This window comes from Sander lucioperca, chromosome 21 (genome assembly GCF_008315115.2).
Source record: "Sander lucioperca isolate FBNREF2018 chromosome 21, SLUC_FBN_1.2, whole genome shotgun sequence".
In the NCBI taxonomy this organism is placed as follows: Eukaryota; Metazoa; Chordata; class Actinopteri; order Perciformes; family Percidae; genus Sander; species Sander lucioperca.
Window position 1 is genome coordinate 26334836 of NC_050193.1, and position 16294 is coordinate 26351129.

A 16294-nucleotide genomic window follows, 5' to 3' on the forward strand; every position below is an offset into this window, starting at 1 on the left:
ATATATTGAGCAAATTGCTTTTGATTTTAGTTTGCATCGCCAACTGTAAGTCATGTCTTTATAATCTATCTTTTCAATAAACTGTCTGTACACTTACAAAGTTCTCAAGGCTTCGGTTAACATTTAGGGACCTTCATTATGCTACCGTTGAAGTTTGGTGATATTTTGAGCCTTTTTAGTGGTACAAAATAGCGATTTGTTTTTACTTTCCCTGTGCCCCTAATACTAGCGTTGTAAGCTAATCAGCGGTCTGCACTAGCTTCTTTCAAGCTACAAATACATTCGATTAGCATGAAAACATGTCACAGAGAACAATCGAGTGGGTACACATCTGTTATTAACCCCTAGGTTAATTTTGCGCCGGAATTATCCTTTAAGAAAACGGCTCACTACAAGCTGAAGAATTCCAGCATTCAATAACACCATGATTGGGTAATTGTCAAATAATTAACTATTAAACTGAGAAATATTTTTTATTAATCAGGGAGTGAGGAGCAAACATTTTGAGTCTTGAAGGCAGTGTTTGAGCAGGCTAGAACAGGTGCACCCCAGTGCCTTTGTTCTCCATCTCAACAAATAAGATTTAGATTCAGGACTGAATCCGATTTGTACAAATACGCTAAACCCTTGTTTGATTTGAGGGCACTATACGTAAAGAGCTGTGCTGTTAACATCCTGGTTAAGAGCTGATTAGCTGGTGTCAGGTCAGCACTGTGTGCCAGCAAGACAGAAGGCTGTATATTAGAAGAGAGCCCCCTCCTCTCTATTCTCCCTAGAGTTACTGAGAACCTGTAAGTGGAATAGTTTCACAACTATGGCATTATACAAACATCTAAGAACTGGTTAAAATTCAGCTCAAAACAAGAGAATATTGTCAGCAATTTCAAGGAAATCCGGTACCTGGGCAGGCCACAAATGCAAATATATTAGGCTAAAATTAAACCAGGCATATTAAACATGACTTTCAGAAGGCGTTAAGTCACTCTTTTGCCATCTGCCACTTTTCAAATGGAAAGTTTCAACTCTGTTCTATTCCACTTTGTTTGTATCACCGCCTCAAAAGAGTTTGCTGTGCAACTCGATTGAGCAAACCTGGGAGGACAAGCCAAGATAACAGTGAAAAGAACACGAAAAGAACATGAAAATAGTCAAACACAGACTAAATAAACAAGCAAGTGCAAGGCTGGCACAGTAAACATAAATAGGATGATCAGCTGTGATCTGAGACTCCAATATAAAATGAGGCATTTAATCTCCAAAAATAATCACAATTCTCTGGCAAAATACTGTCTTTAATGTGTCATAATGTGTCTTTCAGCCTTGGTTTGCAGATTTAGTGAGGAAAGTAACTGCAAATAAATACAAAGATGTTTATTTGGAAAAAAAGGATAAATTAAGTAAGAATATGAATACAAAAAAGAGAATAAGAATAAAATCAGTGACCTAATTACAGTTGGTCAGAAAAGAGAGTGCTACCAGGTTAACTTGTAAAATATGTGCTACACTGTTGTAAATACTTAAATCAAGTTTGATGCACATAAAATGATTTATAGAATAGGATATTAGCATGTGGAGACATCATGCTGCGTATGGCTGGATTAGGGCACCAGTAAATCTGATTCAAATTCACACACACATTCTGTTCTTGGGCAAATCCAACTATATTTACTCCTGGAGGGTCGCTCTGGCCTGTCAGCTTGTCATCTACAGCGCCACAAGAACAGTTTGGATTAGGTTAGATTAGATTAAAATGTGAAGCTGTTTGGATTTTTGTTATATGGAGAAGGTAAATACTTGGTTAAACATCACTATGTCAAAGCAATATAAAGATATAAATTGTTGCACCACATACATGAGCAACCTCTCTCTCTGCTGCATTGATTACTGGAGAGACAAATTGTCAGGTAAGCTGTCAAATATATGAACACATAAGTGTCAGAGCAGCCAGGCATTGTAAATTCCTTGGGTGTCTGTCAAATGACTCCACATTGCTGACACACTGACAAGTACAACAAATAGCTCTAATTGGAAACCAAATGGATATTCTTCAGTATATGAACTCATCTGTGCATAAATGGATTAACAAAGAAAATCATCTCAAATTAAAAAAAACTCTCAACTTTTATGTTCTGTGTTTACCTCAGCTGATCTTGATATTTCCAATGTCCTGATGCTGCGCCACTTTAATTAATTTGTTAATGTTTGATCTGTTATTTGTATAACATTATGTAACCACTGCTAGCCTCTCTGCAATGTTTTTGGGTTTGAATACCCCTGGAAGTGTCTGTATTTGTTTTTACCTCTAATTATGCCTGATGTGTCACTTGCTCTACTCATGATGCTGCTAGTGTATTTGCAGACATTGGTTATTAAACCCATCTATATGTAGGCCCACATGTGTCTGCTTCTATTTTTATTGAGCTTCACTGTGTTTATATGTTTTGTGTCAGGCATGTCATTATATCACTGTGCTGGCAGAACCAGAGGAAACACCTCTAAAACATGGATCACACTTATGTGTTGTGATAATGGCACAAAGTGATAATGACTCCAGTAGCAAGCAGGGACATGCTGTACAAAATGTGTCTCACACACACACACACACACACACACACACACACACACACACACACACACACACACACTGGAGATACTCACAAACCAGTTCCAAAGACAGATTAGAAAGAAAGTGTGTAATTCTATCTACTCCTAAATGACGCATCTTGTAATATGTGCCAGTCGGTGGAGCAAGAGCTGACAAAAACCTCACTGTTATGAAAGTCATTCACAGGCCCATCAGACCTCCTACAGATGATACCTGACCTGCTATAAAGACCAAATGCATTCTGGGTATGTATTCTGAATGAATTATAGGTCAAAACAAAAAGGAACAATGACACAGTTTAGGAAAAAAACAGAGGAAGAAAAAAGTAGAACAAACATGACCCTCCTGAACCCATCTCTTTCATGCTACCTAATTCTCTCTACCTGCAGCTGCTCATCAACAATAAGCTGATATCTTCATAGGGGATTTTAGGGACAAACATCACTGTAAAAGGTGAAATATTCCATTAATCAGGATCACAGAGAGGCTTTGTACCATCATAGCAGGTGTCCTGGTAATTCACTTGAGGGGCACAGAGAGGCAGTGCCTGTCATTCAACACCTCACTTGACTCCTCACTCATCCCCTCTATCTGGTTATATAACATACCATCACACAATAAACAGGTACTGCTTGCATGAACAGTCATAGTCACATACACCTGGGAAGGCTGCACTGCCCAGCAGTTTCAGTACCAGCTTTAGTTGGGTTGCACTGTGTTGGTGATGAAAGATGCTTGTGCACCATCTGCACCATCTGCTGTTCCGTTGGTGTAATTACGATTTACAATGGCTTGTAAATGGTCATTGTATTGATCATTTAGTTATCTTTGACCCCATCCAGAGGTCAGAGGTCTGACACAGCTAAGGATATTTTGTGAGCTCCTAAAACTTGCATTTTCTGGATCTATCTATTGTTATGATTTGTTTGTATTTAACACTTTTTCCTGTCTTTGGCACAACTTTGCAACCCAGTGATTAGTCTACATTGACGTTTCATTTACAGGATAGTTCAGGTGTCCCAATTTCCAGAATTTCTGCTGGATGTCCCTCATTTTCGGCCGGATGTCCGTCACCTTCCGCTTTCTTTGTGTTGGCATTCTAAACTCCGGTCGATTTATGAGGACTATGGTTAACTTCTCCTCAGATCTCTGCAGGGTAAATCAAGACAGCTAGCTAGACTAACTGTCCAATCTGAGTTTTCTGTTGCACGACTAAAACAACTTTTGAACGTACACCTGTTCCACCAAAACAAGTTCTGCCCCGAGGCTATTTTGCAGAGGCACCGTCATAGCGTCCGGAGCCAAGACGATTGTGATTGGTTTAAAGAAATGCCAATAAACCAGAGCATGTTTTTCTCCTATCCAGGAATGTTGTGTGGACTAGCTAGTCCCTCCTCCACAGCAGCCCTGTGGAGATAGGTCTGCCAACACGAGACTACCCAGTGATTAACTTACTATTTCAGCAGGGTGGATGTTTGACTTTAAGCCAGGATGTCTGATTGAAGGAAGGTTCCTTTCACCACTAGGTCCCTTCTGCGGAAGACCAGGCCCAAAATGGTGCACTGGGCACTGTACATGAAAATATGACAGAAAAACAAAGGGACAGACAGGGGATTACATCCTCCACTTGTTATCATTGCAATGTCAGACGCCAGGGAATCACTATCCATCTGGAATGTGTTGGGACAACACAGTGTGTGATGGGATAATCACTGAGAATTTAGAGAGAGAATCACAGGAATAAAAAGAGAAGAGACCAAGTACGGGACATAGGAAGTCTATGGCATCCATGTGGAAGGTTAAACAGAAAGTAAAAGTGTTGTTCCCAAACTGGGGTCTAAAGACCCCCAGAAGACCTTGTTGGGATCAACTGAGGTTCCCAGCAAAAATAAGGTTTCACTCTCTGCACAGTTGTCTGTAAACTTGCAACAAAGATAGACAGCAACACACAGCACAGATGTGGGACTGTAACAGATTCCTATGACATAAAAGATTATTTTGTGGTCTATTTGGTGGTCTTCTGCAATAACAAAAAAGGATGCTGGAAAAACTCCTGCGTAATGTAAATCACTTCATAGGTCATTACCAGTACACTTAAGTACTCAATAACAATAACAATGAAGGGGAAATTATATTTAAAAAATGACCATATATATATATATATATATATCACCATAGAGTTTCTGATTTTCTTTCTTAGGGCACAAGACAAAAATGTATGGATAGTATGGATAGATGTTAAACAGATAAAGTGTAAGTAAAGGCAATACATTGAGCTTATACCTGGTGACTGGTTGTATAGAAATGATAAAAGGTGATAATTATAAATACATTCCAGTAGATGGCAGCCTTTAGTTACATTTGGCTCTTAAGGCTCATCCCTTGTTGACTGGAAGAAGCTTTCCTAATGGGGGTTGAAATTGAAACTGAGGTGCTCATTTAGGATAGAAGCAAATTTAAAACATGTCACCACTGAGGCACATTGAATAGATGTACCAATCACTATCAACAGGATGTGGCAGCAGGCAAGATGTACTATGGAGACAGAGAGCAAATCTTCGGATACATGACTGAGACCTAAGAAGATGAAGTAAACACTAAATCGGTGTGAGATTCCTGGAAAGGTGAGGATGGTTTGATAAGTGGAAGATATTTTAAACATTGATTTGGAGATTTAGGTGACGTAGACATGGGTAAAAAGTAAACAGCAGACAGAAAAATACCATGAAAAATGACAACAAAGGTATGAGTGTTTGTGTTGGTGACAATATAAGTGTGGGTGGGTGGGAGCAGCAAGTAGGGTGGGATGTTGGAGTTGTAGCAGGTGGAAGACATGGTGGAGGCAGAGACAGAGGAGGACGTGGCAGTAGGGCAGTGATTTAATTAGCACCCTCTACCCCCTCCAGCCCTTCACTCATAGCATCAATAATGCATGGCCCCTTGTTTCCCCTGCCATAATTAATCCTCTCTTACTATAATTAAAAGCCAAAAATCCCACAAGATGGTTCAGCTTGGCCAGGCACGGGTTGGGTTGGCACGGGAACTGATGAAAAACTCCTGAGCTTCACACACACCCTGTGGACCGATAGATCGAAAGACAGACATGTTGACAGCAAGATCAATAGTAGACCCAACTCCAACACAAGCAGAGTGAAGTAGGGAAGCTGAAAAAACATGGAGAATTTGAGATGCAGGCAAATTAAATGAATGAATCTAACAGACTGACGATGTGAACCGCTACTTGGAAATGTGCTTTTGTGCGCTGTTTGTGAATGAGTGAGAAAGTGAGGGAAGAGTGAGCCAAGCACAAATCTACCAACTCTAGTTCGAAAGGAGGGCGGATGTATACACACGCACACACACACACACACACACACACACACACACACACACACACACACACACACACACACTCACACTCACACACACACACACACACACACACACACACACACATACTCACACAGGCATGCTGCTCCCAGATGAGGTTTGTCTCCACAGCAGCCAAGCCAGACGAGAGGGAGAGGTGGAGCTTTCTGATGCTGCAATTAGGACCACACTGTCTGGGCGAGCAAACAAGAATGAATATTTCAGTCCGGAGATCTCCATGGGTACCTATGGTGGGGGTCTGGCACACCTACAGGCGCACACACACACACACACACACACACACACACACACACACACACACAAACATAGACAGACACACAACTTACCACGGCTGCCAGAATTATTCACCTCCCAATCACAGATGCCACAATTATCACATCAGTATCACTGCGTAAATGATGCCAACTGTTATGCTCATTGAACTATTGTACAAGGTTTACAATATCAGCATACATATGCATCAGTATGAGCAGTCACAGTATGTAGCTGCTGGTTTCCCTTTTGTGAAAATAGGTGTAACGAGCATCCAAGCTTGGCCACGTGCCAGGAACAACACAGTTCGTAGAGCAGAGGTCAAATCTCATATGCAACCTAAATTTATTCTCCTCTGTCTCACTACCTTTCTCCCTTCCTTTTTTAGACAGAGAGTACTCACCTCGCTCAGTCACTTCTTTGGGCTCTTCAGCATTTTTAAACGGTGCTTCACTTCAGAAGCTAGAGTGTGTACACCCTCTTCACATCACACTCCCAGTCACACACAGGACTTGTACAATAGGAGCTCTCCCTCTGGTGTGGGTTCATTGTCGATGCTCCACGCAGCCCTCCTCCTGCCCCACCGTCCTCGGCCCCATCCACTTGATTTATCGCTCTAAAATACCACTGCACTAATTAGTCAAGTAATTAATTAATAGGCATTTGCATTTGTGCATATGCAATTAGGGGGCTGGAGAGAGGAGAGTGCAGATGGGGTCCGGGAGTCTGGTGGGGGTGGGAGGGTCTGTGGGTGTGTGTGTGTGTGTGTGTGTGTGTGTGTGTGTGTGTGTGTGTGTGTGTGTGTGTGTGTGTGTGTGTGTGTGCGTGTGCGTGCATGCTGTATTTCATATTTGTGCCAACAGAAGTTTGCACTTCTTCCAGAAAGACAAGTGAAGTGCAGGTCATCACCTCATATGTCTGACAGGGAGAAAAGGAGGAAGGGAGGGAAAAGATGACAAAGGTACGGAGGTGTGGCTTGATGACTTTGAAAGGCTATTGGGTGTCATTTGACCATAGAGGAAAAAAAGTGATGTAGAATTTGATATCTTAAAGGGAAAGAGCTTCAATTTACCATTTTGATTACATGCATTTAGCCTATGAAAAAGCACAGCAGGTGGCACTTACTTAAGACTAATCTGCATACAAACAGATGCAAAGTAATTCTAAAATACCATAATTCCAAACAAGCTCTCCTCCGGCATTTCAATATCAGATCAAAGCCTCCCTGATTGGGGTCGCCTCTAGCCCGACGCTGGCTAAAGCCACACTGTTGACATTTAGCATTTATTTTGGCAAGGTGACCTGAAGTTTGTTTGGGACTTGTTGAGAGCCCCCGATGTTGGCTGGCAGTGAAACTCGATGCCCCTCTACTCCCCCTCCACACACACACACACACACACACACACACACACACAATCACCCCTCCATGGTTTGGGGTAGTGCCAGGTTACCATCCCCTCATCCCATAAGGGATGAGACACATTAGTGGATGTGCGGCATCACGGCTCCCTAGCCACAGCTGCCACACTACTTGTGACCCCAGGGATGACCCCACAACCCCCAAAACGCTCCCTCGGTTGTGGCTGTGGAGGAGATGTAAGGGTGATACAGGCCCAAGGACATGATGAGCTTCTATCAGCTATTTCTCAGCCTCCAGGTCCCTGTTCCCTCAGTCCGGTGGGTGTCTTTGTGCCAAGTTGGACTTGGTGGTCATCGAGCTCATTTCTCCCACATTAACTCCACTAATGTCTGCTAAATAGAGAGATCTTGGAGCTGGGATGGACACAATGCAGTGAAGCAGACATACTGAAGGGACCAGGATGCTGGTGGCGAGGAATTCTTGCATATAGTCTACGCCAATGATGTGCCAACATGCCTCTGCCAGCTCCTGCCAGCGCCAATCCCTTGTCATCATTTCAACCCCTTCCTCCTCATTTTTCATACATCCCTAGTGGGCCTGCACACCTGGGTCTCACTCTCTCTCACACTTCCTCTCACTGTGTCTCCTTCGCTCTCTCTCTGATGCTCGCCCCTGCAGGCGTCCCTCACTCAGCATTGCACGCTGGAAACACCAGCAGCATCTCTGCCAAACCTCACACATTCGGCCACAGCTACCAGTAAACATTTGATCTTCACACTTAACCTCATGAGCACCAATCCACACACACCATGCATGCAGCAGAAGCCTATACAATATGATACCTTCTAATCTGACTCATTTGCAGCTTTGACAAGTGGGTCATCTGTGCCTGGATTTGTGCCCACAAGAGTCAGAACAAATCACAATTGGTTTTGGTTGTTGTTCCTCTGAATACATTGAAGCATAATTCGATCCAATTAGGTAAATAAATAAACAATATGCCTTCTGTTCCAGGGCCTTAATGCACTTATAATGCATCCCATCCCCCTACCACCACTAAACCAGAGATATAAGGGTAAACCCTGCAACTAAACCCAGTTTTCCCACCTTTCATTTGACCTGAAGAGTTATTTTATGTAATTGATAGGCTCCACAGTATTATTGTATCATCTTCTCAAACTTGTATATGAAAATAGAGCGTTTTAAAGTGGTTAATTGCTCGTGTAGATATGATTTTAAAGCTTAACTTATTTTGCTTGGGGCTTATTTAGTGCATATTCACTTAAGCATATAGCACTGCAAAGTATGGCTTAGACACTTCATGGGCGATGGTGAGTAATCACTATAACGCTCCTGATGGAGGTCAAGGTATGTTGACCTGATCAAACTTTATTGTAGCTATATTTACCTTCTATCATATCGCTATAATCGTCCGCATGCATGGTTATTGCTGGGATACTGTATGTGCGCAGCTCTTCTCTAACTTAGATTAGACATTGACGAGGGAGTTTGGCAGGTGAATTAGGAAATTCACAGGTTTCATTAAAACAAATAGTCTGCATCCCTGGAAGCAGCAGCACAGGTCAACGATGAGTTTTGTTGTTCCACCATTTTATTTTCTCCCTTTCTCTTCTGTTTTTCCTCTTTTTTTTTCTGGCTGTGTGAGCTCTAGCGCGGTGACAGATGGCGGAGCCCTCCTCCTCCTCCTCCTCCACCTCCTCCACCTCCTCCTTCTTCTCTCTCTCTTTCTCTCTCCCTCTCTCTATGTCTCTCTTCCCCCGCGGGCAAATCTCTCTCTCCGAATGCGGGCGCATGTCAATCACCGGGCTCTCATGTGATGGCTCTTGCCGGTGACGTGCCAGCCATATGGGCGCTGGCATCACAGCCTTAACTGGTATGTAACCCCGTCCCCGGTAGCTCACGGTTGCCACACACGCACCCACACGCACATGCACACACGCATACGTATGCATACATGCTCACTTACTCACTCAGACATACAGTACACACAGACACGCCAAGACGCACGTTCGTTCACAGGCTCCAGTTACTCGAGTGCGCGCGCTGGGAGAGAAGCTCTTCTAAACTACCCATCAGCGCCAGTGAAAGAAAGCCGCCCGCTGCCTGCACCTATACACAGACAGGGAGCGTTGGTTCGCTCGCTCGTGCGGTCCCCGAAGATGGTCTAAAACTCAAGCGCGTGTTTTTCTCCTCCCAATCCCTTGAAGAGCTCGAGTCGAGGTAAGTTGGAACATAAACAACAATACCAAAAAGAAAATAAAAATCCTGGATGGTGAAGTGCCCGTCCAAAATGGAGGAGACAATTAATCTAATAAACAGATGAACAGATGTCTATTAATGCAAGGTGTCATCTGTGTTATACAGTTCTAATGTGCTTTCAATCGCCTGTTTTAGTGAATTAAAGCGCCGTTATCTTTTACAGTATAAAGGTAAAAAGCTACTGGCATGAATCCATATGGACATCTAATGTATAGTCGCCTCCTATATCTGTGATTTTGCTCTGGTGCCTATAGATCCACGGTACCTATGTAGTCTGTTTAAATCTGATGATGGTACACTTTGAAATCTATTCCAACAAAAAAAATGTCATAAATGGATGTACGAGGCAATTTCTTGTTTGTCGTTTTATTAGATTTACGTATGAGCGCGCTTGCACAAATTCCTCCTCACTCCCCCGCTCTCCCTCTGCGTGCCCTTCAACTTTTGACATCATATACCTGGATTATAAAAGCTAAGATCAAATACCACGCTCGAGTCAAAAGGCAAGAGTCACCCGGTCCCGATTTCACTCCTCCAGGATCATTTACATAGAACAGTCCTGAGGCTTGGAGTAGCCCCTTACAGCATCGCGCAGGCTGTAAATAGATCATATCGGACCCTAATTTGATTTAGAGATTCCTGCGTCTGGACTCTGAATCAGAGAAACAAAAGACAACGAGTATGCAAGATAACAAAAAATAATCTGTGGAAGATTTTGACATCAGCTCCGTTGCCTCGGTGAAGGACGTCCTCAAGCTTAATGGGAGATTTATTGATGATTTTGTCGATGATTTGCACGTTCAAGCTCGGAGCAAATGGAAGGGTGGGACAACGCCATTGACTGTGACAGGCAGTGTGCAGCATGATTTATCTCTGTTTGTCTAGTTTTATCTTCAACAATCCATCTCGACATAACATTGTGTAAACCACAGTCGTTGCTGTTACAGTGGAGCTGGGTTTCTTTGCTAGATTGGTAAATTGTGTTTCTCGAGATGTTTTTATATTTAACGAGGGCTAAAAGGATACAAGCGATTTCCATCTGTAAAGGGTTATCGCTGACTAAAAAGTGCTTTGAAATCGTGCACTCGTGCATACTGAATTATGTGTGAAATCTATTTCGTGTAAGCTGCATGGTCTGTTAATTAAACGTTGTAGTGTTTTTTTCTAATTGACCAAACCTCCTGAGCCTGAGATTTAAAAACTAGATTTTGCCCCTGGCACACCCCCCGAGATAATTAACCAACCATCACAGCCCACCTTACTGTGGGCTGCAAGTCTATCTGCTGCTGCACTATAATAATAATAGATGGGAAGTGAAACACATAGGGAGGAAGCCAGTGGAGCCTTATTGAAGCGGTCAAAGATCACCTGTCTCTCAGTAGCCATTTTTACTGGGATGGGACTGCACTTACTAATAAAGTGGTATGCTGATACATTTCTTTTTCATTTTAGATGTATTAATTAATGTGTGTTTGATAGTTGATTGTTAATAATTAATTGGTTGATATTAGTTCAATTGTGGTTCGTTTTAACTGAGTCTACAATGATTTTGAGGTATTTTTCTATATCTTAGAAGTATTTTTCGCCTAGGAAAATGCATTATTATTATTATTATTATTATTATTATTATTATTATGTTATTATTATTATTATGTTATTATTATTAGGTTATTATTATCATAATAGATAACATAATTCAGGTTGATATTTGTCGAGGTGTAAACCACCTCTTGGTTCTTGCGTATAGGCCATAATATTAAAATTGCTCCAAAAGCCTTTTTAGAGCTTGAGTTAGGATATGTCTGTAAGCCTTAATTTAATAATCAGTGTGACTTTAAACGGAGAGCCTATCAATTAAACAAAATCCCTTCTGCCTCCTCTGAAGAGAGGTGTATGGTGTGGATGAATAGTGCTGGAATGCAGCCAGGAGTGTATATGGGCGTCAGGAGGAGTGAAAGTGGGGGCCCCCATGGGACCTGTAATGTGGCCCCTGCCGCTGGGACCCGCTGCGAGAGGACGCGACAGGGCACACGGATGACAGCAGGGAATTAAATGGGGATCCGTCTGGCTGTAACTCAGCGCAAAGCTTTAAGAGCTGATTTCTCTCTTTTTTAATTTCCTCCAAATTTACATTATCTGTACTATAGGCAAAAATAACGACTCGGGTATATTTTATATCAAAAAGTCATTATGTTGATAACGACTTTCAGTGACCTTACACTTTGAAATCTACATAGCCTATCTTTAGTGAAACTTCGATAATACTTCTAGTCCCAATATCCGGATGTTTATACGTGCGCAATAGTGAGTTTAACCTCAAAGCCGACTGCGTTTTTTCTGTTGGAGTCATTATGACAGAAATTTTCCCTTCGTTTTTTCTATTTTACATAGACTCTGTGTGCATGTCCTTGCTTGTGAGGCCTCATATTCTATTTCATTTTCTCTCCTCTCCAGAGCCACAATGTTGACGAGGCTTTTCAGTGACCCATCGCTGCTTCCCGGTGTGCAGAAATACACGGGCTGGGCGGAGGACAGCGATGACGAAGATTCCAAGCTCAAAGAAGAGGATCAGGACACCCAGGAGGACACGGAGGGATCTGAGCTGAGAGGAAGCAGCCGTACGCACTCCGAGCACGCCGGAGAAGACGACGAGGACGATGAGGTGGAGGAGGAGGAGGACGACGACGGAGAGGATACAGGGGGGGACAGGCCCAAGAAAAGGGGTCCTAAGAAGCGCAAAATGACCCCGGCCCGTGTCGAGCGCTCCAAGATGCGGCGGGTAAAAGCCAATGCACGGGAGCGTACCCGCATGCACGACCTGAACTCTGCGCTCGACAATCTGCGTAAAGTGGTGCCCTGCTACTCCAAAACGCAAAAACTTTCCAAAATCGAGACACTGCGGTTGGCCAAAAACTATATCTGGGCCTTGTCGGAGATATTGCGCTCTGGAAAAAGGCCTGACCTTGTGGCTTACGTCCAGACGCTGTGCAAGGGACTCTCCCAGCCCACGACCAACCTGGTGGCGGGGTGCCTGCAGCTAAACTCCCGTAACTTCCTAACCGAACAGCAGTGTCAGGACGGGGGGAGGTACGGGTCCGGCTCCTTCTCCATGCATTCCTACCCATACCAGTGTGCGCGTCTCTCCAGCCCCCACTGCCAGCCGGGTTCGGGCTCAAACTCGCATCCGCTGAGGACGCACGGCTACTCGGCTTACGATTCTGTGTACGGTGGGAGCGGATCTCCAGAGTATAACAGCCCCGAGTATGAGGGCCCCCTCAGCCCGCCACTGTGCATCAATGGCAACTTTTCCCTGAAGCACCAAGGCTCTGCGTCCCCCGACAACGAGAAGGGGTACCACTACTCTGCTATGCATTACTCCGGCCTGCCTGGCTCCAGAAACACCGGGCCCCACAACCTGGTGTTTGGCTCCTCGGGGGCCCGGAGCGGCATTCACTCTGAAAACGTTCTGCCTTACCACGACATGCACTTACACCACGAGAGGGCCCCGGTATATGATGAACTGAACGCGTTTTTTCACAATTAAATTGAGAAGCCCATCGTGCACCCCTTGCAATCAACAATCTACGGCACACTTTTTAACAAGAGTCCGCGCCGGGATTTAGACATTCTTGAGAGATGTTTTACTCGTTGTCATCAGTGTTTTCCTTTCAGTTATTCTGTCTTAACTTTTTCTTTTGCTATAGTCAGAGATGTAGTGGAGGGTAATCAGCTAACCCACAATCGGATTTGTGCAACAGAAGTTATCCTGCTTCTCAAGCTGAAATAAGTCTCTAAAAGGAAATTTGACAAACAAAGCATATCAAGACGATGATAAGGGACTTTCAAAATAATAATGTCTTTTAAAGTGTGATTTGTGTTTGTATCGGTGGTTGTTTGCATTTGGATGACTGGAAGTTAAAGTTTACCCACTTATTTGTTTACCACTACATCACTGGCTACAGCTACACCTTGACATTGGCGGTAATTTTCTAATATTATGAAATTAGAAATAAATCAATAAACAAGAATGCGAATCATATTTACTCGCATGTACGTGCGAGATTTGGGAGGTTGTGTTTTTTGGAAATAATGAAATGTAAAAAAAGAAAATGCAGAGGGAAATGCTGAACCGATAATAAAAGAAGTGCTAGTTGGGTTGTTTTAGCAGAATCTGTTCTTTAATCAATCGCTTCGGATCTATGCAAAACCCAACGATATCACAGAGCGAGGCAACAAGGCCCAGAAAGACACTGTATGTTTCATCAGCACTGTTGCACGCGCGCGCGCACACACACACACACACACACACACACACACACACACACACACACACACACACACACACACATGAACACCCAACGAATCTGACAATGGCATACAAAATACGGTGAAATCAGACATTTTTCTCATTTTTTTTAACTCTTATTTATTCATATTACCCTTGTTACCTTATTCTTCTAATTGGCCCATTGCACTGTATTTTGATTTCAAATAAAATGGTTGGTATAATATTTTCGTTTTGATTTGCAATGATATGTTAAATTGGTTATTATGATTATTATTATGATTATTATTACTATTATGATTATTGCACGTATTTATTGTGTTGTTTTTTGTAATTAATGTTATTCATTGGAAATGAAGGGATCCCATGTGTTGCTGAGCATTTTTTCATAAAATTCAAGTCTTTCAACTTTGTATTCAATGTGGTAAAATAAAATGACAATAAATGAGACCGTGCAACGTTTTTTTGCCACCTATTGAACATCCTTGCCATCCGATTAACTATACAATATTAAATAACTTTCCAATATTTACTCTTCACACTCAATGGAAGATTGGTAATTCATTTTATATCGAATTTAAATAGTGCATTTGTATTTGAAGGATATTAGGATTTAAGAAAACATTAACCTGCAGCAGGCTTGTTACTGGATAATATGAGGCTGACCCTACCTGGTGCCACAACCTGCAGGAGTTCCTCACAGAGCCTCAGGGCCTTCATCTTATTAACTGGGACAGGAGGGAGAGGGCAGTGTTGTCATTCTTCTTGATAAAGTAAAGTGGTGCCAGTGCGTCATTTTTGCTTGGCAGACAGCTCAAATTTACAAAGCAGTCTTTAAAATGTATGGGATGATTTAAATTGCAGGACGAAAAACGGATTTGGTTATACACTTTGTTACAGTGACCGGAGAATACAGACTGATTAGTGTCTGGAAACCCTGGTTGACAAATACAAACAGTGCAGGTTAGCGGATTCCAAGCACTGCATCCAAGGTCACCAGGATAACAGTGGAGGTCTGCTTCATATTCTCTTCACCATTAAGACAAGACGTGAAGAAAAAATCTGTTTCAGCACCACGGAGAGCTGCTGTATCTGCCGTTTGATTCAGACGGTTTGAGCTTCAAATTAGGTAAAAATAGGCAGCAAGAATATATTGCAGCAAAAAAAAAAAAAGTGCTTGTCGTTTACATCACAATGCTTTAGAAGCTGGTGAACTTTTTAGATTCGATCCCAACACTTCCAGAACACACGCTCTGCATCAGGTTTCCTCAATGCATAAGAAATTACTTATCGACTAAAAGAAGTCACATCAAGTCACTAAGATAATAAAAACACACCCTGGGTGTTTTGTTTGCATTTTTTCGATGCCTCAGCTATTCCTGAGATCAGTATTAATTCAATAGTAGACCTACTTTTTGAAAAAACTCTTTCTTTATCTTTTTTATTCTGTAGGCCTAAATACAATAATACACTTTGCAGAGTTGACATAACAGAAGGCAATACAGCTTTGACACCACTGACAAAATGTAAATATTCGTTATTTTATCTTTGATTTCTTTCTCTTTCTTCTTCTTATCTTTCGATAATGCATTAAACATCAGATATGAATTATGAAGTCAACCCCCGTTTCATAGCTTCACCTCTTGTAACTTTAAACACACAGTATGTCACACATATTCACCATATATCTGGATGGCATTATAAATATATGATTTCTTTTTCCGGGGCTGTTTAAATCAATTCAATCCGTCTATTGAATCTCTAAACATAACACTCTCACACACATAGGTAAGGGTAAATAATAACATTTCTTGGATAGCCTATGAATATTAAATATTGCTTCTTCTTTTTTTCTTTTTTTTTTTAAAATATGGTGACACACACACACACACACACACACACACACACACACACACACACACACACACACACACACACACACACACACACACACAGTGTAAGGGCAGCCGTTGCCACCCCGGCTAAGTTTGGAGCGCTGCCCCGGGACCCATATGTTCCCCAAAATGTCCTGGTGCTCTCTGCTGTAAGGGCTCACACAGGCTTTAGGTGGCGAGTGATAGTGACCAATATAAATACAAATATATATCAATATCATTACCTC

The 16294-nt window shown here is 42.4% G+C and overlaps 1 protein-coding gene across 5 annotated transcripts; it reads left to right on the forward strand.

The window, feature by feature from the left end:
• The first annotated feature begins 9477 nt into the window (after window positions 1–9477).
• On the forward strand, window positions 9478–14622 carry LOC116063994 (neurogenic differentiation factor 2). Of its 5 annotated transcripts, none has more exons than XM_031319051.2 (2): window positions 9478–9501; window positions 12342–14622. In XM_031319051.2, the coding sequence occupies exon 2, from the start codon at window positions 12349–12351 to the stop codon at window positions 13429–13431; it is 1083 nt and encodes a 360-aa protein (XP_031174911.1). In that variant the 5' UTR covers window positions 9478–9501; window positions 12342–12348; the 3' UTR covers window positions 13432–14622. The 5 variants fall into 5 exon arrangements, with proteins under 5 accessions (XP_031174911.1, XP_031174909.1, XP_035852928.1 ...); XM_031319049.2 differs by lacking the exon at window positions 9478–9501 and adding an exon at window positions 9508–9848; XM_035997035.1 differs by lacking the exon at window positions 9478–9501 and adding an exon at window positions 9611–9852.
• The last annotated feature ends 1672 nt before the right edge of the window (window positions 14623–16294 follow it).